This window comes from Vulpes vulpes, chromosome 9 (assembly GCF_048418805.1).
Source record: "Vulpes vulpes isolate BD-2025 chromosome 9, VulVul3, whole genome shotgun sequence".
NCBI classification, from domain to species: Eukaryota; Metazoa; Chordata; class Mammalia; order Carnivora; family Canidae; genus Vulpes; species Vulpes vulpes.
This window is the reverse complement of record NC_132788.1, coordinates 67,949,169-67,973,626: the sequence shown is the minus strand read 5'-3', so window position 1 is coordinate 67,973,626 and position 24,458 is coordinate 67,949,169. Positions and strand designations below refer to the sequence as shown.

The 24,458-nt window shown below is 36.9% G+C and overlaps 1 protein-coding gene across 17 annotated transcripts in view; it reads left to right on the top strand.

Moving 5' to 3' along the window:
• The window catches only part of CNTN4 (contactin 4), a 909,482-nt gene that overhangs the window by 435,367 nt on the left and 449,657 nt on the right, over positions 1-24,458 (top strand). For all 17 annotated transcript variants that reach the window (XR_011994334.1, XM_025984656.2, XM_072720378.1 and 14 more), the window contains one exon: positions 16,318-16,459. Coding sequence is in view for 16 of the 17 variants with exons in the window: in XM_025984656.2 (XP_025840441.1) it covers positions 16,405-16,459 (55 nt within the window). In the remaining variant the exon portion in view is untranslated. The remainder of the gene's footprint in view (positions 1-16,317; positions 16,460-24,458) is intronic.

Below are 24,458 nucleotides of genomic sequence, written 5' to 3'. Positions count from 1 at the left end.
GGGATCGTGACCTGAGCTGAAGGCAGATGCTTAACCGACTGAACCACCCAGGCACCTAAGTCCTAATCTAAAATGAATTTCAAGCTAGCTACAGAGATAGCTCTGGGGGGGGAAAGCAGAGACAAAGATAGTAAGTCAAGGTTGCCGGTTTTTTTTTTTTTTAAAGATTTTTTATTTATTCATTCATGAGAGACAGAGAGGCAGAGACACAAGCAGAGGGAGAAGCAGGCTCCATGCAGGGAGCCTAATGTGGGACTCGATCCCAGGTCTCCAAGATCAGGCCCTTAGGCTGAAGGCAGTGCTAAACCGCTGAGCCACCCGGGCTGCCCCAAGATTGCCGGTTTTATTCAGCTAATCCACAGTGTGGTTCTAATGTGGATGTATGCTGCAGAGATGGGTGAGAGTTGAATTTAATAGGTTTTTCTGGTTATGTAACTTTGAAGATAGGTAGAAAGTTGTAGAGAGTGGCTTGATCATATTTGTACTCTGGTAATACAGCAGTGCTGGAATGAGAGAATGAACTAGAGGGGTCTGGCCTGCTCAGATATGGGACTTTCCTTAAGCTGTTTATAGCTTTACCGTGGAATCTACCATTATTGACCTATTGCTCCAGATTCTTCCTTTTAAGCAGGTATCATGATGCCAAGACTCCTCTGTTTTATTAAGAAACCAAGAACCAGGTGATATTTCCCTGAAACCATCTGCTTGCTATTAGAAACATTAAACTGCCTTTTAATTTAAGGTATTAGAAAAATTATAAAGAATGAATAATAAAATATTTTTAGAAAATTCAAAGGAGACTTTATTACCTATTTGTAGTTAGACAAAAAAATGGCACCAAGAGGCCAATCTGATTGTTACACCTGAAGGAAATGATTGACTCTGAAGGCAAACCTGAGCCTTTCTCTTAGCAACAGCAATTAACCTAAAAGAGCCTTGCCTTAGGTCTGTTTTAAGACAACAGAACTGGTGGGCATATAAATATACACACGTATAATTACACACCCTGCCTGTCCTTGTACACCTGTGCTTCTTACTTGCAAATGCATGAGGTATTTCTGGAAGTTATTCTCAATTAGAATGCAGCATAATATTGTGTCACTAAATAGCAATATATGAAGTATGTCTGCTTTATTCTGGCACAGTGAAACACTTAAAAAGATATGAAGGTTTATTTTAAACCTTTTTTTTATAGAACACATTATTTTGTGTGGACAACTGGACCCTGGGATGTTATATATATGCATGTATATAAAATATATATGAATTATATAATACTTATATATTTTATTTTGGCTATTTAACATTGCTTAGAAATACAACTTCTGATATCCAAACTGAAAGCTGTAGAGTTAATTAGGGGCTACTGCAATTGTGATGGAGAATCAAGTGTTAAAAGCAATAGGACAAAGCCATTGGTTGAGGTTTAAAGATTTGGATCAAAGAACAACTTCCATACAGTCCATGTTAATATCAACAGGATAGAAGCAATACATTTATTCTTCATTTTTTTTATTGGTTTCTATTACCATGCTCACTCATCATGGCTACCAGATTCATTCCTCACTTGTATAAATTCAGGAGAAAGCAGGATGCAGGGTCTCTTAGGAACAATGGATGCCAGATCTTAGAAGAGATACAAGTCTATCATTACAATCTGATGCATATCTCTTACCATCACCACTTAACCCTATTTGAGGACTTACTCTGTTGAGCTCAGAATACTGTAAAGTACATAAAAATATTTATTTCTGGTTGGTAAAACTTTGTTTTCCTTGCACTCAGCTAGATCCTTGGATGACTCTTTCCACTGTGTTTATGCAGGTTATTCTTTTCCATCCATCAAGGTTACTGTTTCCCAAGGAGCTTTTCATTTTACCTCTGGTGGAGGTTCCATAAGGCAACCTGAGATACAAACTGAACCTGAAATGTGATGCTTGGAAAAGTCAGATAAAAGCTTATGCATATTTATAGTTACATAAACATAAGCACTGAGAGGACATATTTCATCAAGTTTTTTTTCTACTTGAAAATATTGTCCTGAAAACTTGTCCTGAAATGTAGCAAGTAAGGGGTTGAGAGGCAATAAAATAAAAACCTGAACTGTGTGGGCATGGACTTTAATAGAAGCCATGGAATTGAGTTTTCCTGAAGTAACTTCAACTATTTAAATCTGTGTTTAGTCCTTTGCCTCATCTCTGAAATAGCTCAGTCTCAGAATTTAAGCTGTCACTAATTAGAATTTGAAAATCTTTCTGTTGATAACAGCTACCTCTTAGTTTCCACAGGTAACTGGAATTACATTTTCTGTACCAACAGCATGCCTAGACTGCTAATTTAAGGAAGGAGTTTGATATCATGAAAAAATGTGCATAGTATTACAACTATGCCCATTTTCATATATTTCTCGTCTCTTTACATAGATCTTACATTTTATTACAAAGAGCTCACAGTGATAGTAAGTGAAAAGTACAGGAAAAACCTGCATGCAGTTTTTTAGCATATAAGAAGTACAGAATTGTGGCGTTATTTATTTATTTTTTATCATTAGGAAACACAAATTAAGCCTGGTTCTTTCCATACCTTAATTTGACTATTCAGCAATCTAATATTAATTGAATTGCCACAAAGTAGCAACATTGGCAATATAGCTTACAACCTGGGCATACAGACATAATTTTTTCACATAGTTTTTCTCCAACTATTGTGTCTTTTATCAGCAAACTTTCATGATCTTTTAACTTCATTCAGAGATGATGTAGCAAACCATAACTATAGCATCTATGGTATGATATATGCACATTTCTTTCTAGGCAGATCTGTTGTAAAGACAAAAAAATGTTTTTTTTCTAAAGTCTGAATCTCAAGCTAAGAAATGATTGATACAGTGTTGCCTTTACTTTGAAATAATTATAAACTTACAGAAAAGTTACCAGAAAGTGGTACAGAGTTCCTGTATGTCCTTCACTCTGGTTCTTTTAATATTGCATCTTAGATACCAAAATATAATAACTGAAACCAGGAAACTGATGTGGGTACAAAATTGAAGTGGTTACTTAACAAAGCAGTTAAGTAAAAAACAGGCCTTATTTGATATTCACTGTTTTTTTTAATAACGTCCTGTTTATATTCCAAAATCTAAGCCAGAATCCCACATAGTGGCATTTATAGTATTCAGTTCTCTTTAATATCCTTCAGTTCATGATAGCTCCTCACTCTCTCCTTGCCTTTTTGTGATTTTGACACTTTTGAAGATGACTGGTTAGTTATATTACAGAATCTTACTCAGTTGTCTGATGTTTTCTCATGATTATGGTGAGATTAGGCATTATTGGCAAAGAAACCAAAGAATACTGTGGCCCTCTTTCAGGACCACTTGGAGAAGGTGCTTGAGGCCAGTATGACTTACCACTGGTGATATTAACCTTGATCACATGGTTAAGAGTAAGTCAACTGGGTTTTTCCACTGTTAAATTAATATTTCCCCCCCAGGATTAACTTTAAACAAAGTCATATGTATTTCTTCTTAATGTATTAAATAATATATAGTCACCATACTCTTTTATGCAAGTTTTTTCCTAAAAACCATTATGCAGGAACCTACCTTTTACCCCAACCAGTGTACTAAGAATTAACGTACTGTCCTTTGGAGATTCTCAGATAAAAGCCACTTTATAGTTGGAAATGATCACTCTATTGCATTTTAAATAAGCACATAAATAGAATGGCTAAAAGTAAATTGGCAGCTTGTGCTCATTTCACACCCAGAACTACAGGACATCTGTTATATATGTGACAGGCCAGACCTGAAATCTGGTTTTCCCTGAACCAAATAGTGTTTGCCCAGTTTAACCTTAGTCACCCTAATTAAACAAAGAGCACATCAATCACTTGCTACCTGTTTTGGCTATGAAACTAACTTAATGGATAGCCACCCTTTTATAAGGACAATAATAAACTTAAACAATCACATTCACACTTTCTGCTGCTAATATAAGAGGGGAAAAATATCCCCTGGCATGCTAATGATTCTGCATCCATCCATATGCTATCATTCAGTCATTAGTTTGCATCGGATGCTTAGGTATCCCCACCAATGCAGAGAGAGACAACCTTTGCAGAGAGGTTTACCAACTTTATACTTTATTTTTGAATGTCAGTGCTATCTGCCCCTGACATAATATGCTGAGAGGAAATTAGCCACTTACAGGTCCAGAGGAAGCAGGAGAAGGAACACCAAAGAAGTAAGTCTCTCAATTCCTCTTCAAGCTTCAATTTCCTCTTTGAAATGGCAATTATTATATACCTACCTCCTCAAGTTATTGTATTAGATAATCTATATAAAATCTTGGGTAGTAACTGACATGTAAGAAGTACTCAATGGAAAAAAAATAGCTTGTCATTTTATCACTCTGCCATTTTTCATGTCTAAGGTACATACTTTGATGCAGAATACAAGAAAATGCAGGTGATTCTTTGCTTAAATAGTTCTGTTTATTATTCAGGGACTTCTAGTAAACTATGCTGTATCAAATAAGAATTCAAAAGAGTTTGTCAAAAGACATAAAAACATCCTATAATCTACATGCAGTCCCAGAATAAAGGACAATGATACTGAGGTGTGCTTTGCAGGAAATTAATCCATTCTTCAAGAAAATGAGTCCATGAGAAAATAAACAGGAAAATGCACTAGAATCCAACCTCTAGGATGGTAAGACTTTGTCAACTTTATTATGATATCCAGTGCCTAGCACTGTGCCAGATAGACTGTAGGTGTATATTTTTTTAGATAAATTTTCTTATATAGTATTTATTTCTGTAAAGGATAGCAGAGGATCTGGAATGTATAATTTATCATTGCATGAAATTAAAAACTATGAATATAGATGCTATATTATCACTACACCAAGGAGGTAGAGAGACTTCGAAGTTCCCATAGATAAGACAAAACCCTTATTAAGACTGTTATTATCGTGATGACAATTTTACATGTATTAGCTCATATATTTCTCCTTGAATTTCTTTTTTTTTTAAGGTTTTATTTATTTGAGAGAGAGAGGTCACCAGTGGGGTGAGGGGCAAAGGGAGAAGAGAAGTAGACGCCCCGCTGCAGGGAGCGTGACTCCGGCCAGGATCCCAGGATCCAGAAATCATGACCTGAGGCAGACACTTACCTGACTAGGCCACCAAGTCACCCCTCTGTGAACTTTTAGAGTAGATGGCAATGTCTCCATTATATACATAAAAAACTGAAGGGTCAGAAATAATGTTTACAAAACAATTCAGGTATTAGATATAAGAAACTGAGATTTAGGGAAGCCTGGGTGGTTCAGTGGTTAAGCATCTCCCTTTGGCCCAGGGTATGATCCTGGGGTTCCGGCATCAACATCGAGTCCCGCATCGGGCTACCTGTGGGGAGCCTACTTTTCCCTCTGCCTATGTCTCTCATGAATAAATAAATGAAATCTTAAAAAAAAAGAAGAAGAAACAGATTTAAACTTAGGTCTGTTTCTAAAAACCATATATACTCAACTTATACTGGTACACTTTCTGGTTGTCTACTGTTCTAACACTCTTAAAGTACCATGTTCCCTACTCCTCAATAAAATAAAATAAACTTCATGAGGACAGATTATATCTACCTTATTCATTGCTGGCTTGTCAGTTACTAAAAGTATAGTTAATAATTTGCGAATAAAGCAGAGATTGTAAAAGACATTAGTCCCTTATTGTTATAGCCTATCATAATTTGTACATTTATGTTTGTAATCTTATTTCTGCTTCTGATTAAGTAGATATAGACTCACTTTTAAGCTACCGGATATCTGATTTGGCTGTCCAAGCAATTGGCAAGCTGTGCATAGTGATGAATATACTAGTAAGCTTTACTTTCCCACTAAGTGTATCCAAGTAAAAGCTCTGAAAGTCATACGGTTCTTGCCACTTTAAATCTGACACCTAATATATTAGGTATTAGAGTGTTTTGTGCTTACCTTTAGCTCTTCTTTAGTTTAGGTGATTAAAAAATGCCTGTTGCTGTCTGTATGTGCAGCATGCTTCATTAACAGTGATTTATTTGAGAGTTTAGCAGAATTGGCACTCTGTAGCACACCAGTGGGCAGAAGGAAAACAAACGTGAGATGGTTGCTAAGAAACCATCCTGCTGTGATGGTAGGAGACTTAAAAAAGTTTGCAAAGTTGACTTCCCAATACCCAGAGAGCAAGACTGAGACTAGAGTCTCTGGGCAGTTTCATTTACCCCAAACCACCTCCATACATTCTCCTCTGGTGCTCAGGAAGGAATCTGGTATAATCATGGGTTTCCCCCATTGGTACAGTGTGCTTTCCTGCATCCATTGTCCCTGAAGCCAGATGTTTTACTGCTTGCTCATCAACTTTTCGCAACAAGTTCACCTACTCAAAACCCATGCTCAACTTTTTCTAGCAAAATCCACTTATAAATATTTTATCTTCTATTCCTCTATCATCCTTGTCACTTTCTCAAGGAGAAAAGTGAGGCCAACAGAAGTTAAATGACTTGCCCAAGGTCAACAGCTAAATGGTAGAACTGGGATTTGAACCTGGCTTTAGTAATTCTAAAGCCAGTGTTTTCAACCACCATAGGGAAGGCAAAGAAATTTTTAATTTTACTTGAAAGCTATATTGATTTTGTTGTGTCTGCTTGAAATTTTATGTTGAAAAGATTCTGGGACTGCCCTTGGGCTAAGCAAGAAAGAGTGCCATCCTTAATTAGCTTTGCTTTCCATAGGAATGGGGAGGAGGAGTGGAGGTGCCATGTATTTCCCTGTCTTCAGCTATGATTACTTTTGTTCTTGTTTTTATTGTAATGAGAATGTACAGATAAGGGAATGACATTCTAAAAGAGAGATGAAGTATCTGAGAAGTAGTCTAAATAAGAGCAAAATACTGTATATTTTTTAAATGCTACAATTGCCTGTTCTCTGATAAACCTGCATTGTAACTGCTTGGGAGAATTTCAACATAGAGCTTAAATATCTATACTCTGAGGTTGAACTTTTAGTGTTCATTTCAAGGGTGATGCAAATATTCTACATCTTGATAGTAGTGGTTGTATGACTGCATAAATTTTTGAAATCTCATCAAAGCTTACACTGTAAATAATGCACATGAGTGTATGTCAAATATACTTCAATAAACTTGGCGGGGGGTGGCATTTAGAGTTCATGTCCTGTCCCTATTACTTATTAGCTGTAACAAAGAACAATTTATTTAACCATTAAAACGAAAATATTGTCCACCTTAAAGGGTTCCCTTAAAAAAAAAAAAAAAAGATTAGGGCAGCCCAGGTGGCTCAGAGGTTTAGCACCGCCTTTGGCCCAGGGCATGATCCTGGAGACCTGGGATCAAGTCTCCCATCGGGCTTCCTGCATGGAGCCTGCTTCTCCCTCTTCCTGTGTCTCTGCCTTCTCTCTCTCTCTCTCTCTCTCTCTCTCTCTCTCTCTCTCTGTTTCTCTCGTGAATAAATAAATAAAATCTTGAAAAAAAGATTTTATGTATGTATGTATGGATGGATTTATTTATTTGAAAGAGAGAACATGCGTGCTGTGCACACAAGTGGGGGGCGGGGCACAGGAAGAGGGAGAGAGAATCTTACGCAGGCTTCATGCCCAGCATAGAGCCCAAGGCAGGACTCCCATCTCACAACCCTGAGATCACGACCTGAGCCAAAATCAAGAGTTGGCCTCTTAACCAACTGAGCCACCAGGTGCCACTTAAAAGGTTCTTTTAAGATACGAGTTAATATTTATAAGAGACTACTTTTACTATATAGTAGGTACTCTGTAGATATCTATTGTTTATGATTTCCTCAGTTATTTTGTGTTATATTTTGCCATTACATTGCCTCCAACATTAATAGTTTAATCACATATCTTTTTTTTTTTTAGAAAGTGTGTGTGTGTGTGTGTGTGTGAGAGAGAGAGAGAGAGAGAGACAGAGAGAGAGAGAGAGCGCACTTGTGTGCACAGGGTTTGGGGGGAAGGGAGACGGAGAGGGAGAGAAAGTCTTCAGCAAGCTCCACACTCAATACAGAGCTGCAAGTGAGGCTCGATCTTATGTCCCCTGAGATCATGACCTGAGCTGAAATCAAGAGTCTGGCACTTAACCGGCCAAGCCATTCAGGTGCCCCCAATCACATACACTTTTATGTTGCTTATTAACTACACATGTTGTACTGGCAACTCACACACATATATACTCTCTATGTATTTATATATGGATAATTACATAACATACAATTATAGCTTTGAATACATGGCTTTCATGATGGGAGACAGACATCATTTCCATTGGTTTCTCAACTGAGTTGTGAAAGTGTTCATTATCTACATGCTTTAAGTAAATACTTCTTAAAATTGATGGACTGTAAGATATGTTTAAAAATATTGAAAGTATTAGATATGGCAGAATGTTTAGGATGAATTTGTGATAGAAACCTAAGCAAATAATGGGGAAATTATTTTTTTAAAGATTTTATTTATTCATGAGACACAGAGAGAGAGAGTCAGAGACACAGGCAGAGGGAGAAGCAGGCCCCCCGCAGAGAGCCTGACGTGGGACTGGATCCCAGGACCCCAGGATCACACCCTGGGCTGAAAGCAGGCGCCAAACCACTGAGCCACCCAGGTATCTAAAGGGGAAATTATTAACTAAAAACTCCCAACTAATACAAAAAGGAAATAAAAGCAGTATATTTTGGGACTTAGTTCAAAAATGTTAACCAAATTAAATGATATAGCTAAAGTCAGACAACAGTGGACCCAGATATGTGTGTCTGATATTGGGAATAATTAGATAAGAGAGCCGAATTCTCATCAAACATAAACTAGTAGTACATTAAAGCCTCAAATCAAGAAATAGTAGTTTAAGCATCTATATTTAATCAAAATTAAGATACATACCAGAAAAATAACTTGTTTTCCCTGGAAAGTAGCTCCCCCCAGAGAATAGAAATAAGTATTTAAGCTATGTTTATGTATTACTTTAATAAAAATAAGGATTAAATAAAGCTTGAACAATAGTTTTAGTTTTGTTGATTGTTTCCTTCACTGTGCAGACGCTTTTTATTTTGATTTAGTCCCAATAGTTTATTTTTACTTTTGTTTCTCTTGACTTAGAAGACATATCTAGAAAAAAGTTGCTATGGCAGATGTCAAAGAGGTTACTACCTGTGTTCTCGTCTAAGATTTTTATAGTTTCACATCTCAAATTTAGATCTTTAATTCATTCTGAATTTATTTTTGTGTGTGGTCTAAGAAAGTAGTCCAGTTTCATTCTTTTGCATGTCTAGTTTTAGATTGCTTCTAAGGATCCATGAAGGCTTGGCTTGTATCATAGTATCAGAGAACAGTTGTGTATTTGGAAGATGATTAGCAAATGAATGGTAGTCACCATGGCTTTGTTATCACCAAAGCTATTTGAGGCTCTCACATTTCTCAGATTATACTATTTTCCCATCTAGCAAAATTGAATGAGATGTACTCCTTTTAAATTCTGTGTATGCTTCTCAAAAATAATAAGATACTTACAAATAGATAAAAGACCTACACTCTGAAAACTATAAAACACTGATGAAAGATATTGAAGACAACACGAAGAAATGAAAAGATATTCTATGCTCATGGATTTGAAGAACAAATACTGTTAAAATGCTATCTACCCAAAGCAGTCTACACATTTAATGCAATCCTTACAAAATACCAACATCATTTTTCACAGAACTAGAACAAACAATTCTAAAATTTATATGGAACCACAGAAGACCCAAATAGCCAAAGCAATCTTGCAAAAGAGAAGAAAAGCTGGAGGTATCACAATTCCAGACTTCAAGTTATATTACAAAGCTGAGTCTCAATCCAGGGATCTTTTGAAATGCTGCACTGTAATTATTGGGATTACTGAGGTTTCTTTGAAAATTGTTTTCTTAGTAGCAAATTGAAAAGTCAAACATCAAAGCAGATTAAGGTCTTATAAGGAGAGAGTATACTGAGAAAGTGATGGTAGGTATATATTCTAAGAAACTTTAATAAAAATTTATTAAAAATTAGTGTATAGAACCTTCTTGGTTCTCAGAATGTATAAGAAGTATCTCTCAGTGACTGAAAAATTGAGATATTGGCTTGCTTGGTTTTTATCCTTGAGGATGTCTGCCTTATGTAATTATTATATTTCTAGTTAGAATTGCCACAAGTAGTAGATACTGTTTTGTGCAGAAAAGACTTTATAAATGGGGGGAAATTGTCCACGTTAACCCACTGTCTGCAATTCTTCAGTATCTTCTCTAAAGAGGTCTATGATGGAAAGAGAGACCATATAAGCTATTCGGTAGGTGAGTACAGTCTAAATAAGGGATTCCATCTTATGCCAAGTCTACCTTTTGGTAAATAAGTGGCATTTTCCAAACATACAGACTCTTTATATCTTTACACTGTTTTCTCTGTTCTTTGAGATGCCTGGGACAAGCAATCCAATGAGAGAAACTAACCAATCCACATTTTTTCACCATTCCTAAAGAAAATTTGTTGCAGTCTCCATAGAAGCAGGGAAGACATCAGGGAAATAGAAATGGAAATGTCTCTCTTCTAGTACATAGAGTAAAAAGCTGTACAGGGAGAAAATCTAGTAAGCTAATTTGATTGATAAAAGAATTTTCACCCTGCAAGAAGAACCTGTAGGCCAGCTACCATAACCATAGGAAATATACATTATATATACTACTCATTTGACATACAAACTAACTTGTATAATCTGTAATCTTTTCTACCTGCTGAGTTGTTGTGCCCTTGAGGACAAAGACCTTGACCTTGACTCTTCATTCTGCATATTACCATTTGAATAACGGGCACTCAGTAAATATCTGTTGACTGATTGAAATTTCAGATTTGACTATATGCCATTTTCCTTTGAAATGATTGGCAGATTGCTTTCTAAGGAAGCCAGATTTCTCTCTTGCTTTCAGTTTTGTTCACTGTTTCCCCACCATTGTGATTGACTGCACACCTCATTAGCTAATTGTAGAGTTAAAAATGTTCAACTTTACAACTGGGAAATGTGGATGATCCTTTTTAAAATTCCTACCTTAAGACTAGCTGCACTCTAAATAATAATTAGTAAGAAGACAAATGTTCACGTTGCTCTTAAACTTGGAGGGAAAGGAACTTACTCAAATTTGTGCTGTCACAAGATTTGTGAATTAACACAAATGTGTTAGCCTTCTGACTTGATCTCATCTCAGAATCTTTGTATTATAAATATGACGCAGATTCTACACTATTACTCGCTGGCATCTGGATTCATTTCTGCAGAGGGCCAACATGTGAAAAGCAGATCAAAGAATCACCATCAGAACTTTATGTCATGCTTTAAAAGACACATAGCTTTATTTACATTTCTGTCATTGTGGTAGAAAAGAGCATGGGACTTTAGTATAAAGACATAGATTTGAGTACTGGCTCTATTGATTTCTAGACATTTGACCTTGGACAACTCCCACAGGCTCTCAAAATCTAATTGCCAAGGCTATGATTTTATAGACAATAGTGATGCCTGACCTGCAGGGTCCTTATGAAGATGGAATAGAAGGGAATATAAAAGCACATGGTATGTCCACAAAAGATATTAGTTAACATTTGTTTTTTCATTTACATACCAACTGTTAACTGTCCAGTCTGTGCCATGCACTGTCCATGTGCCTCTTACATATCAACGAATAAAGCAAGGATTACCTATCGTCACAAAGTTTAAACTCCATTTGGGGAGAGGATTTTAATCTCCATCTAAACAGCAATAACTTTCAAAACATATGTCAACTGACCTTTACAGCACACTTGTGAGGATAGGGCTCGTGCCATGATCCCCAATCTATAGACAAATATATTTACAAAGTTGAATGGCTTTCCCAAGTCCAATAACTTAGGCAAAACCAGGAAGAAAGAAGTCAGTGTGCTTGATTCCAAATCCGATCTTTTTTCCAATCTGTCTTACTGCCATGAGGCCTTGAAAATTTTGCTATATATTGGAAGTATACTTAGTAATTAGAGATGTAGTTAATTTGTAGACCAGAGGAGAAAAAGAAGGAAAAAAGATATTATGTACTTCTGGGGATTGCATTTAAAGTAGATTCCCATACACATAAGTCTTTTTTTTTTTTTTTTTTTTTTTTTTAGGTCCTATCCTTGTTTCATTCCTCTTATCAACTTAGCCTTCAGATTCAAGTCCAAATTCTTTAATATACATTTAAGGTAGCTTGGATATCAGCCCCTAACTTAGGTTATGCTCTACTATTTTTTAAAGGATAGTAACTAAGTGTCAAGGACCCATCCTTATTGCCTTCCATAAATTCTCAGTAATTATTACACTAAGCCTGGGAGACAGGTATTATTGCCATTACTTTACATATGAGCTATGTAGCTAGGGAATGGGAGGTCCAGGATTAAAGCACAAGTCTGACTCTTCAGACATTGCTGCTTATCTTGTGTTGCAGTAACTTCAACACTCAAGTTCTCAGCTTTGTGTCTGTATTTTCCTTATCCCCTTGGCTTAGAATTTCCTTCTCTCTCTCCTTTATCTTTTAAATCCAATTCAATTGTTTAGGGCCATTGGAGAGCTTTCTTGAAGCCTCTGCCCCACCACCCCACTCCCAATTCAGTTATTTCTTTGCATCCTTAACACCTTGTACTTTACAGACTTTTTTACATGTATTGAACTGAAATATGACTGGTTTAGTCCCCTCTCTTGTCAAGCCAATAGTGAGCATCTTGAGGACAGGACCTTAGCCTTAATACCTCCGCACACTCAACATCTTCGACTGTTCTTGTTGCCTAGTAAGCAAATCTACTTACTTGTTAAGCTGAATTAGAGCTACTTGGATACCAGCAGCATTTTAATTTAGCAGAGTGCTAAATCAAATAATTATATGATCGGATCCTACATGTAAGTTCTTAGAAACCAGGACTCTTAAGGGAGAACTGAATCCTGCTTTTTGTTAAGTAGTTCATAGGAAGATCTTTGGTATTACTATTAATATCAGAATATCAGAATTGTTTCAAGGGTTGGAGGCTAGAGGAGTTTTGCTCTCTTTAGCATTGTATAAAAATATCCTGCAAGTTCTCAGTTAATCTCCTTCTGGCTCAGTCATATAAAGCAAACAAGTCCTCTTTCATTGTGTAGCCTCCTCTCTAGGATTTACGAGTCTAATTCTTGGGCAAGGTCTCAAAGCTAGTGGTGAGTATACTACCTTTTGCTATAGCCACCTTAGGATAAACCAGGGAGAGCTCTGAGCTGCAGAGAAGATCTATTACCACCATAACTCTTGGCTCATCTTGTAGCTTTCTTTCTGGCTTTAGTAGAAAAACTGAAATTATGAAACTTTGTATCCTGCACCACAGTCCCACATGAGATTCATGAATCTTCAGCTCTGTATAGAAAACCTGGTTCTCTGGCTACTCCTGTCCACTAGACAAATTACTGTCAATGACCCCATTATTTCTAATTAGTAAAGGTGAACATTACCTTACCTGAATGTAAATAAATGCCAGTAGCGTTCTTGAATTCCTTCGTCCTTAAAAATCTACAGCTCTTAACACACACTGTAAATAGCATCATATCATGAATTAAATCTTTATCATGAAATTGGATACATTTTCTAAGCTAATTTTAATTGCTTTAAGAAACTGCTTAACATTGTACATCAATCCCCAGGTCTGAGATGACATTTCCCTCGCAAAATTAATTATTAATACCCTGATCATTTGCTTAAGACATTAATAGTTTTCATTGATCAGCATATCCTGTTTATCTAAAATGGTCTAATCACCATGCATGTCAGAAGAGTATCTGAACATATCCAATTAGAGATGCTGCCTACTTTCAGCCACATCAGCAGATCAGAAGTTAAGAGTCCCTTTTGTCTTCACAACATATTAGCCTAGCTTTATCAGAAACTGAGCTATTTAAGGGCACGAGAGAAAGACAAGTTCTCTAATGATGGTTCTTCACTTTCTATTAGCTTTCTGGTAAACATAAAGGCTTCTCAGTGACCACGCAGTATAAATTAATACTAAGAGCCCTTGATTAATGAGCTTGTGTTGTTCCATGTTTTCAGTGAACCTGTGTTCAGTCACAGTGTTTGCCTTATAAGTGGGAGTGAGATGAGAAGCCCCATGGTTATTATCAGAATAAAAATATTGAAGCTACAGTAATAATAATACTACCTAGCATTTGTATGGCACTATTTTTCAAAGAGTTTTCATTTACTTAACAAGAGGGTATCCTTGACACAATCCTGAGAAGGAAGGAGGATTGGCTGCATACCCAAGACCATGCTACTGGTTATAGCCAGAGTTATATAGAGAATTTGAGTCTTCCACTTTCCTAGCTTTCTCCTAAATTTGACTATGTGGTAAGTACGGAGCCTCCTGCTCATCTTTTAAACCCCAATGGAAGCTCTTCTCCTTTATGATGGTCTCCCAGGCCTGAAAGTCTCTTCCTTCCTTCACAATGGCATATCGTATTATTGTTTTATGAAATGTGTATAACTGTCCCCTCTGGAGTAGGAGATCCTTGAGCTAGACCTATTGTCTGCATTTTGGTAAGTCTAGTGCCTCGCCTAATATCTAGAAAGCAAAATATATGCATATAATATATATATGTGTGTATATATATATATATATATATATGCATAAATACATGACTGGCTGGCATTATGGAGGGAGAGAGAGATGGGCAGATGAGAGCAAGTGAAGTGAGAGTTCTGTTATACTGTTGTTTTGCCCAAGATTACGAATCCAAGAAACCACCAAGCAGCTGACACCGATGCAAACACACAAGGGTTTATTTACAAGCTCGAGCTTGGCTTCAAGTATACCCGACACAGCGGAGTAGGGACTTGGACCCCGAGATTAAGAGGCGTAGCAGCTTTATAGGGGCCAGTGGCCAATGGGATACGCAGATAGTTGCACAGTCATGTCGGTCCACACACAGGTGGCCAGTTGAATTACATCTTACCCTATAGTATCCATTTGAGCTGGCCTATTACTTTGGTCAGAATTGGTGCAGTTTTGGCAGGCACAAGGCAGGGTTACATAGTTACGAGCGATTTCCAATTAGGGTGTGCCCAGTGGCTTGACTAGGGTGGAGCAGTGCCTTAAGCAATAAGCAGGTCATGTGGGGGTCAGACAGGAGGTGGCGGGTGTAGCACAAAATGGAGTTAGTCCTGCTCTGCTTGTCCAGGGGTAGAGGATTTTTGTTAAATTTCCTGGGTCCCACACTGTCATGTTACAGACCTTTGGCATCTGACAACAATTTGACTTTGGTTCATATATGGTTTAAGAAAATATTTTGAACTGACTTCAAATATTTAAAACTTGGGAGATATTCAAAATCAGTAACATTTACAAATTTTCTTTGAAAAGTTGTAGGTGATGTTACAACCCTGGGCCTGCGCTCTGTATGTTAACCATCAGCTTGAGCTAAGGAGCACCCACCCCCTTCAGACAGGACATGACTGTGTTCCACAGAGTGCCCCGTTTTCTGGCCTGCTTCATTTACTTGCTTTGTAGCCTTTGGAATACAGAAGAAGGAGCCTTTTTTTTTAACCAAGAGTTCCCCTATTTTAAGATTTCTGGATAATGGAAGAATTAGTGTTTTTAATCATGTTCTAGATTTGTCCAAAAGAGCCTAGTAGTCAGCTACTCATACACAGTACGATTTCCCTCAGTAGGCACTGGAGCTACACATTTTATTGCATTTGAGAGATGAAACTTAGAGCATAAGGGGGGAAAAAATGTTTAAATTGTTAGAGTAGTTACAATTTTCCCACATGTAACTCCATTCTAAACCTTGGGAGTTTTTCCTTATGATCCAGTAATGTTAACCCTATTTTGTTCAGTGGCAGCTTTTCTATGTTGACATTTTTAGTGTATTATTAATTGGAAGATAAATAAGAACAGAGACTGGAGACTAAGGGACTGGGGAGGACCTTGTTAAAAAAAAAAAAAGTCCGTTCCCCTGCCTTTGGGTTCGTTTATATCTTATCAGAGCTGTTCCTGCTTTCATTCAGTAGCCACAGGGACACACCACCTGCAATCCCTGCCCAAGTGTTATTTGGAAGGAAAGTCTGCTTATTTGCTTCATATTCATAATTTACCATACTTTTGTCTTCCTTAATAGTACTCTTCCACAAGTGAATTTTATTTGTATTCAAGTAAAAACAAATTTGCAGAGACCACAAGGAGAAGTATCTGCAAATCTCATTGTAATGTCTCTTCTTTCCCACAGATTAAAGGTTGAACAAAACTTAAAAGAAGCAGCGATTCTATTCACTTGTTATTGGACTTGAAACTCCTTTGACCTCGGAAACTGAAAATGAGGTTGCCATGGGAACTGCTGGTACTGCAATCATTCATGTTGTGCCTTGCAGGTAGAGTGTCATTTAAAAACTTTTTGATTTAAAAATGCCACTGTATTTCACACTAATTCAAAAGTGGGCCTTCACTTTAGATGGCAATGATAAAATTGTAAGAGTGCACGCTACTATGACTAGCATTTACTGACACTGTTGAATATACTTTCCTGATGATCTTTTAGTGACTCTTTTCATGGTGGTGTATCCAAAGCTAGACATTGATGTTTCACCTGTGTATCTGGTCCTTTTAGAGTCCTTTGAGCTATTATTTAGTTTGAAAGTTGTTATTTTTGCTCATCCCACTCTCAATTGCACAGAGATATTGGGCAATAAAACCGATAATACAGTCTTAGAGTATTGCCTACTTTGATGTCGTCAGTGGATGGAAGTTTGTTTGGGTAGCTCTTTCAATGTCTTTGTTAATATTGCTCCATCTTTTGATTCTCTCTCTCTCTCTTGTTTTTGTTTTTTTCACTTCAATACACATATAGTTAGCAGGAGCCAGGAAGTAAAGAGACAGGAGATTTTTACTATATACCTATGGTCAGCTAGTACACAAGGGCCTTGAAAAGTTCAGACTTTCTATTTATTACTTTCTTAATTTTCTGGAAGATGTGAGCCTACAGGCCAACATACATAATTCAAACATTGATGCAACCTATGTCCAACATGTACTGAGTTGGTTTTCAGGTTAGGATGGTGAATATATATCCATGCTTTTTTTGAAATTAGTTGTAACCTGTTTTGTTATTCAGAGTATCAAGTCCAAGAGGGACACCTATAATATATTTTAATTCTTATAAAGTAAAACAAAAATGATTTTTGGGTCATCATTACTTTGATCTCTGACTTTATTCAAATAATGTTACTGAGTACCTTGCAAAGAGCCAGCTTTGTGCTAGTATCTAGGAATATAATCCTGAGCAAAACAGACATAATTACTGCTCCCTTAAAGTTCTGTTAGCTGAGTTCTATAGCTATACACATTGAAAGCTTGATAGAACATATTATTTCTAATTGCTTTTTAAAAAGATTTATTTATTTATTCATGAGAAACAGAGAGAGAGAGAGAGGCAGAGACATAGGCAGAGGGAGAGAAGCAGGCTCCATGCAGGGAGTTCGATGTGGGATTGGATCCTGAGGGTCTGGGACTATGCCCTGAGCCAAAGGCAGATGGTCAACTGCTGAGCCACCCAGGAGTCCCTAATTGTTATACCATTAAAGGTAACAATGGTAATACTAACATGTATAGGTCACTTAATCCATGCCAGGCAGTATGCTATGCTCTTGTACTTTAGTTCATTTAATTCCATCATGACCATTAAGAAGTCAGTATTAACTGTCTTTACTCACATCAGTATTATTATTACTATTACTGAAGCGTCAAGAAGTTAAGAAACTTACCTAAGGTCACCAAGCCAGTAAGTGGTGAAATTGTTAAGTTTCAAACTCAGTCTAACTCCAGAATCCATAGTTTTGATCATTATAATATAGTCTTTTAGCTGTATCATTCATTTGTCCACTTCATGCTTACAAATTTATTCTTATAATTTTGGTTTTCATTCTTACTATGTTTTTCTAACTGTAAGCCTTATTCACTCATAAGCATTATAATGCCCTACCTTTAAATCCTGAATTTCTTGCCTTCACAGACATCCTCATCATTCCCTGATTATGGACATTTGGCATCTTAGACACCAGTTTTAGCTTTATTACTTCTCTGCCTCATCTGGTCAGAACTTAAATCTTGTTATCTGTCACACCATCCCCAGCAATGTACATCAGGCTTTGTGCCTCAGTTGCTTTTCTCCAGTCTTTTCATGTACCTTGACCCTCCTAAAAAGGCCTCAAAGGAGTCAGCCTGGCTCTCGTTGCTCTTGGATGAACATATTCTTTAAAGCTTAAAGCAGTGAATTGATCCCTCAGTATTTGACTACAGCAGTGTGCTTATTTATTTAACCCACTATGCTGAGTAGATGTCAAGAAATTAAAGAGTTGAAAATCAAGGAAGACATTAATCTTCTCAGTTGTGTTTTGAAAAACTTGGAATTCTTTTTTTTTAAGATTTTATTATTTATTCATGAGACACACACAAACAGAGACACACACACACACACACACACACACACACACACACAGAGAGCACACGCGGCAAAGACACAGACCGAGGGAGAAGCAGGCTCCAGGCAGGGAGCCCAATATGGGACTCGATCCTGGGTCTCCAGCATCAGGCCCTGGGCTGAAGGCGGCGCTAAACCGCTGAGCCAACCAGGCTGCCCCAAACTTGGAATTCTCACTGAAGATGAGTACTTGTGTCTTTTTTATTCTCTTAACTTTTTTTAGGGAATCAGTATATTGATTGTTTTTGTGAGCTTTTTTGTGAACTATTTCACATGGCATTAATATTCCCTTACCATATGCCTCCTTCAGTGTAGGTAAAGTCAAGCTTTAATTAATGTTTCTGTTTTCTTGCTATTTGTCTTGATTTCATTAATTTATATAGCACTCAGCACTCTGAATTTTGAATAGATTTCTTTAACTGCTTTAGTTTTCTCATTTTTTTTTCCTTTTCTACTACTTTCTGAGTTGTTGATTTCATGGTAAGTTTTTGGCAAGAAAAATACTTTGTGTCTATTATGGTTACCCTAATTAGTGGATCTCAAATAGGCATGCTCCTAAATAAGATAGAAGATCCAAATGTATAAGCAGATTGCTTCTGCAAGAGATGTACCTAGAAAGGGTATGCTAATTATTTAAGGGTATTGATTAGTAATTCATTGCACAATGGAAATGTTCTTCTCTTTTGCCAAATACTAAACTTGGTCTCGGACAATAAGTTAAAAAAGAAAAAAAAAAAAAAAGACTACTGATACCAGTAGTCTGAAAATCCAGTCTCTCCAAAATTCATTTTATTATCCTGCCTCTTAGTGAATTTAAACCAAGAATCACAAAACTGTGTTACCTGCATGAACAAAGAAGCTAACAAATGATTGAAACATTCTTCAAGGAATAGTGACTCATATACAATGTAGGATGCTGGTAATTGTGGAAAACTGGAAAAAACACATCACACTAAATTACCAATCAGTGCCCAGCTCTGTCCTTTGTACTAGGTCTTCCAGTTCTTCAGTATTTTTATGCATAAACTTCCTAATTTTTTTAACATTGTCAACCAATTCAGATGAGTTTTAAAAATGAAAATAAAAAGACTACATAAAACAAACCAAAATAGGCTTCAGGCTAGAGATGCAGTTCCTGGTCTACCAGTTAGCAAAGTTTTTTTTCAAACATTTGGTGTTTCTTTGCTATTTTTTTTAAAAGATTTTGTTTATTTATTCATGAGAGACACACAGAGAGAGGCAGAGACACAGGCAGAGGGAGAAGCAGGCTCCATGCAGGGAGCCCGACATTGGACTCAGTCTGGGGTCTCCAGGACCACACCTTGGGCCAAAGGCAGCACTAAACTACTGAGCCACCAGGGCTGCCCGGTGTTTCTTTGCTATTACACACAATTGCCAAAATCACTAGATGTTGAGGGTCTCTTTACTACGTCTTCCTCTTGCCAAAAATTTTCTTGCTCTAAATGTCCCTGTTACTTGCCCTCTAACCTTATTTGTATTGGTACTTAAATGCCACTTACTTGGTGAGGCTTTTCTTGACAACCATAAACAAATTAATAGAAGTGAAAATCACAATACTTTCTTTTCACCAACATTCTATACCCCTCTTATTATTTTATTTTTCTCTATGTTTCTTATCAATATATGAATAACTGTATGTTTTATTTGTCTTTATACCTAAAATATCTTTCCCCACAAGATTGAAGCTTTACAAGGGCAGATATTTCTGGTTTTTTAGATAACTGCTATATCCTCAGCATCTTCAAAATGCCTAGTGAACAGTGTCATTCAATAAGAACAGTGCCATTCAATAAATATATTTCAAATGAATGAATGCTGCATACTGGCCAGACGAGAGACAGAGAGGGAAAGAGAGAGAGAGAACCAGATGCATGCAAAAGAGCAGGTCTCCAATTTTAATGTGGACTATGACCCAAGGCAGACTGTAGTCGCCTTTATGTTAAGCGGGGGAACTAGCCACCTCCGAAGCTAATTCATACAAATTTTTATTTTGCACATATATATATATGCAAAATATATATGGGTATGCATATGTATATATGTATATATGCATATAATGTATATGTGTATATATGCATATTATATATATGCTTTAAATGTATAAAGTATAAGAATTGATTTATGTAAAAAAAAGGAATTGATTTATGTGTCTTAAACCCTATATGAGAAGTTCTTGGTGTGACACCACTTTGCCTACTTCTTACTTCACCTACTGCTGAGTACACTGTGCGCCCTGTGTATTTTTCTGCCTCCATTCATTGTCTAAAGTTACAAGCAAGGGGAACTATGAGAAGCTGACTCTCCTCTGCTACATTCCTCAACCATTGCTGTATGAGGAACAGTAAATACCACAGCCTCCTGTCATTTGGAAGGACAGTTATTAGGGACATTCTACACAGTTCCTTTGAGATTCCCCAGAAAAAAACTGAATCTCATTTGCCCACAGTAGTTCCTTCTACCTTTCCCTGCTTCACTCCTGCTTCTAGGATCATCTCCCAAATAAACCAGCTGTTTCCAAATCCTTCCCTCACTCTCTGCTTTGGGGGGAATCCAAACCAAAATTATGCACACAGCAATTAATAGCAGAGCAGCAGCCCGGTATTAGTCATGTTAGTAATAGGAAAAAACCAAACAGGAAACAGTTTTGACAGAGATTAATGAAGTGTTGACTATGATGTATATCTATATCTATATCTATATCTATATATAAATGTATACAAATTCTTATATGAATACATGTTTCACATGCATTTGTATCGATACATCTTTAAGTATTCTCTAGGTCCTGCAACCAGTAATTTCACTTCTAACCAACTCTTTGTTTTTACTGTTTACTAGTTGCATTCTTAGCCAGATACTGGGCAAGTTGTATTTGCCTCTCTGGGATTCACTTAATGCCTCTGTACAATGAAGCTGTTAAACACATGGTTCCTAAAGTCCTTTTCAACTCAGAAAGTTTTGGTTTTAGCTATACACATGGCTTGAGAAGTATATGTATTTATATGCTTCCCATATATATATATATATATATATATATGAATGTTAGAGCTAAACTTAAAATTTTGTTTAACTAATATGAAGCTTTACATAGGTCCTTTGTCTTACCATGTGTTACTGATTCTTTTCATATTGTCAGGATTTGAAAGAAAAAGTAGAATGGCTGGTCTGTATGTTCATATGCAACAAGAGGCGTGAAAACAGTTGAATACCCTCTGTGAATGGGTGGGGAAAAATGCATGTTTGGTGTATTCTCAGTTGATCTTGGCTTTGGGGAGGCTAAATGTACTCCCATCTCTGTGGTGTAGTATACCAGCTTCAGCAGTTATTTCTTTGAGAAACTGCATTCTTCCCAAATGCAAGCATTTTGTTGACTTGTTCACAAGACCCATGCCATTGTTACAGCTGCATCAGGGAGTGGGCAGTGGAGTTGAGGGTCCTGTATAATTCAAGACAGATGTATTCTAGGATTGGTGAGTGTTCACAAAATTTGGAACAAGGAGGAGACCTAGGTGGAATAGTTAATCACAGGGATTCAGCTTGAATCTATGACAGTAATAAAATACAAGCTAGAGGTCAATACCCACAGTCAGAATACTTGGAGAGAATGTTCGGTGGCCTTCAGAAGGGGTTTTAGGCTCAGGAGATCTCTTCTCACTAAGACTAAAGTAGGCTTGTCTATGGTTTTAGTGTATTCCTGGGTAGGAGAACACAAATACACACTAGATAGAAACTTCCATTGTTTATTGGCATTGCTAATAGAACTCAATGAACATAATCTTTCCACTTAATCAGAACATTCCAACCAATTCAGGATCATCCTGAAAATGTCTTCCCTTCTTCATAATGCCCATATAGCTCTACCAGGATGGAGAGCACACTGAAGTTAGTTCCAGAGCTTGTCCTCACAGTACAGCCAGTACAGTATTTCAGTTCTCAACATTCTCATATTTTTTTCCAGAACAAACTGAATGAGCAACATTCAAATAATTAACAGTTCTAGACAGATATTAAACTTAGTACTAATTCTGCTCTTGCAAAAGTTGTAAGTATTCAAGTAAGATCAAAGAGAAGTTGGATAAATATTAGTTTTCATATATTTACTGTAAAGCATAGTCCTATAGTGACCTCTTATTTCAATGTTTCTCTTTCTAAGAAGCTGGCTTGCCAGTGCATTATTTCCTATTTCCTCTGTGTTCTCTTCTAACCATGGCCATGAAATGAAGCCAAAGCAGTAGAAAGATTTAGCAAGAAGGGAGCTGATAATTAGATTAAAAACCAGTGACTCCAGTGATTAAAATTCAGGAAAAGACTGGGAAGAAGTATGCCTAGAAAGTAATAAACAGCAAGTGGAAAATTCCTTTTGAATATCAATTTAAGTATTTAAGTACATTTCATGATGGGAAAATAATAATCAGTAATGAAGATATTGACGTAAATAGAGAAACTTGCAACAGTTTCATATCCCCAAAGGCATGGACATATAGTAATAGTCATGCAACCCAAAAGTTATTAGAAATATTCAATTTAAGACCTCTCCTGAAGCAAGATCATTAATAGCTTCATTATATATGCTCAGCCAACCTGGCTATCTTAACTATAAGTAAAACTCCCTTACTGATAAAGTCTAGGACATGTATCTATAAAAAAAATTGAATTCTGTTAAATGAAACATATTAAGAAGAGAGAAAATCAGGTGAAAATCTAAACATTACCATGCATTTCACATCAACTTGTATAATAATTGTCTGTTGAAATGTGGGATTAACCCCAGAGCTTGGGAATGGTAGGTGAAAGAATAGCCTGTGACATCTCAGATATTGTCAAAAATGAGCAACCTGGAGACCCAGCAGCGCTGGAAGTTAAGAGCAAGGGCTGTGAAATGAAATAGATAGGTTGGCCACTTAAAAGCTGTGTGACCCAGGTATTTTATGTCCCTGCCTTCGGTGGCTTTTTCCTCCATCTATAAAATAGAATAGGTGTATTTACTTCATTTGGATGTTTATGAGGATTGAAGTCATGTATATGTTCATACTCAGCACAATGTCTGATACTTAGCTGGCACCATTTTGTATGAACTAGTGCTCATTGAATCATTTAATACACATTTGAGGATCTGCCAGTGCTAAGCATTGCACTGCTCTCTAAGAATGTAGTTTAGTTCTAAGTGACACATAGTCTCTGTCCTCTTGGCACTGGTTGTGGTGGTGGTTATAGTGATGATGACGATGATGATGATGCCACCAGGATCTGCTTCTTAGCACCCTGGTGTGTACCCTTCTTCAGTGGTTGAAAATTGTATACCAGAGTTCATAGCACATTTTTGTTGCACTTCCCTCACCTTTTTGCAATATGACCTCATCTTTAAAATGGGAATATAATAATAATGAAGAATACTGATGAAAAGTAAATACCTAAATTGATTAAACTTCTTTTGTGTAGATCACTCAGGAAGTGCTTAGTCTCATGGCTTAGTCACATGGACGAAGTGTTAGTTGCAGTTAATGCTGTTATTATTATTATCACCAGCAGCAATAAATAAGTGGGCATTCATTTACACATATAGCAGCCACATTTAGGGTCTGCTTCCTAGAAGGAAGACACTGAAGACAGTTGCCAGCTCGAGCCAGCTGTCTGGGGAACTGGCAGTGGAAAAGAGCGGGAAGGTTCTGTGATGGAGCTTCTAGAATTTATCAAGTCACAAAGAGATAAGGTTTCTAAAGAGAGAAGTATCTTGTGGTTCACAATGATGAAAGATTCCTAAAATACATTCTACGAACAACAACAAACAACTAAGATAAAGAAAGGTACACATAACAGCCCCTAACGAACTGTGAGGGAATGTAGTAGTGCATACTGTGATGCACATCCTTCTA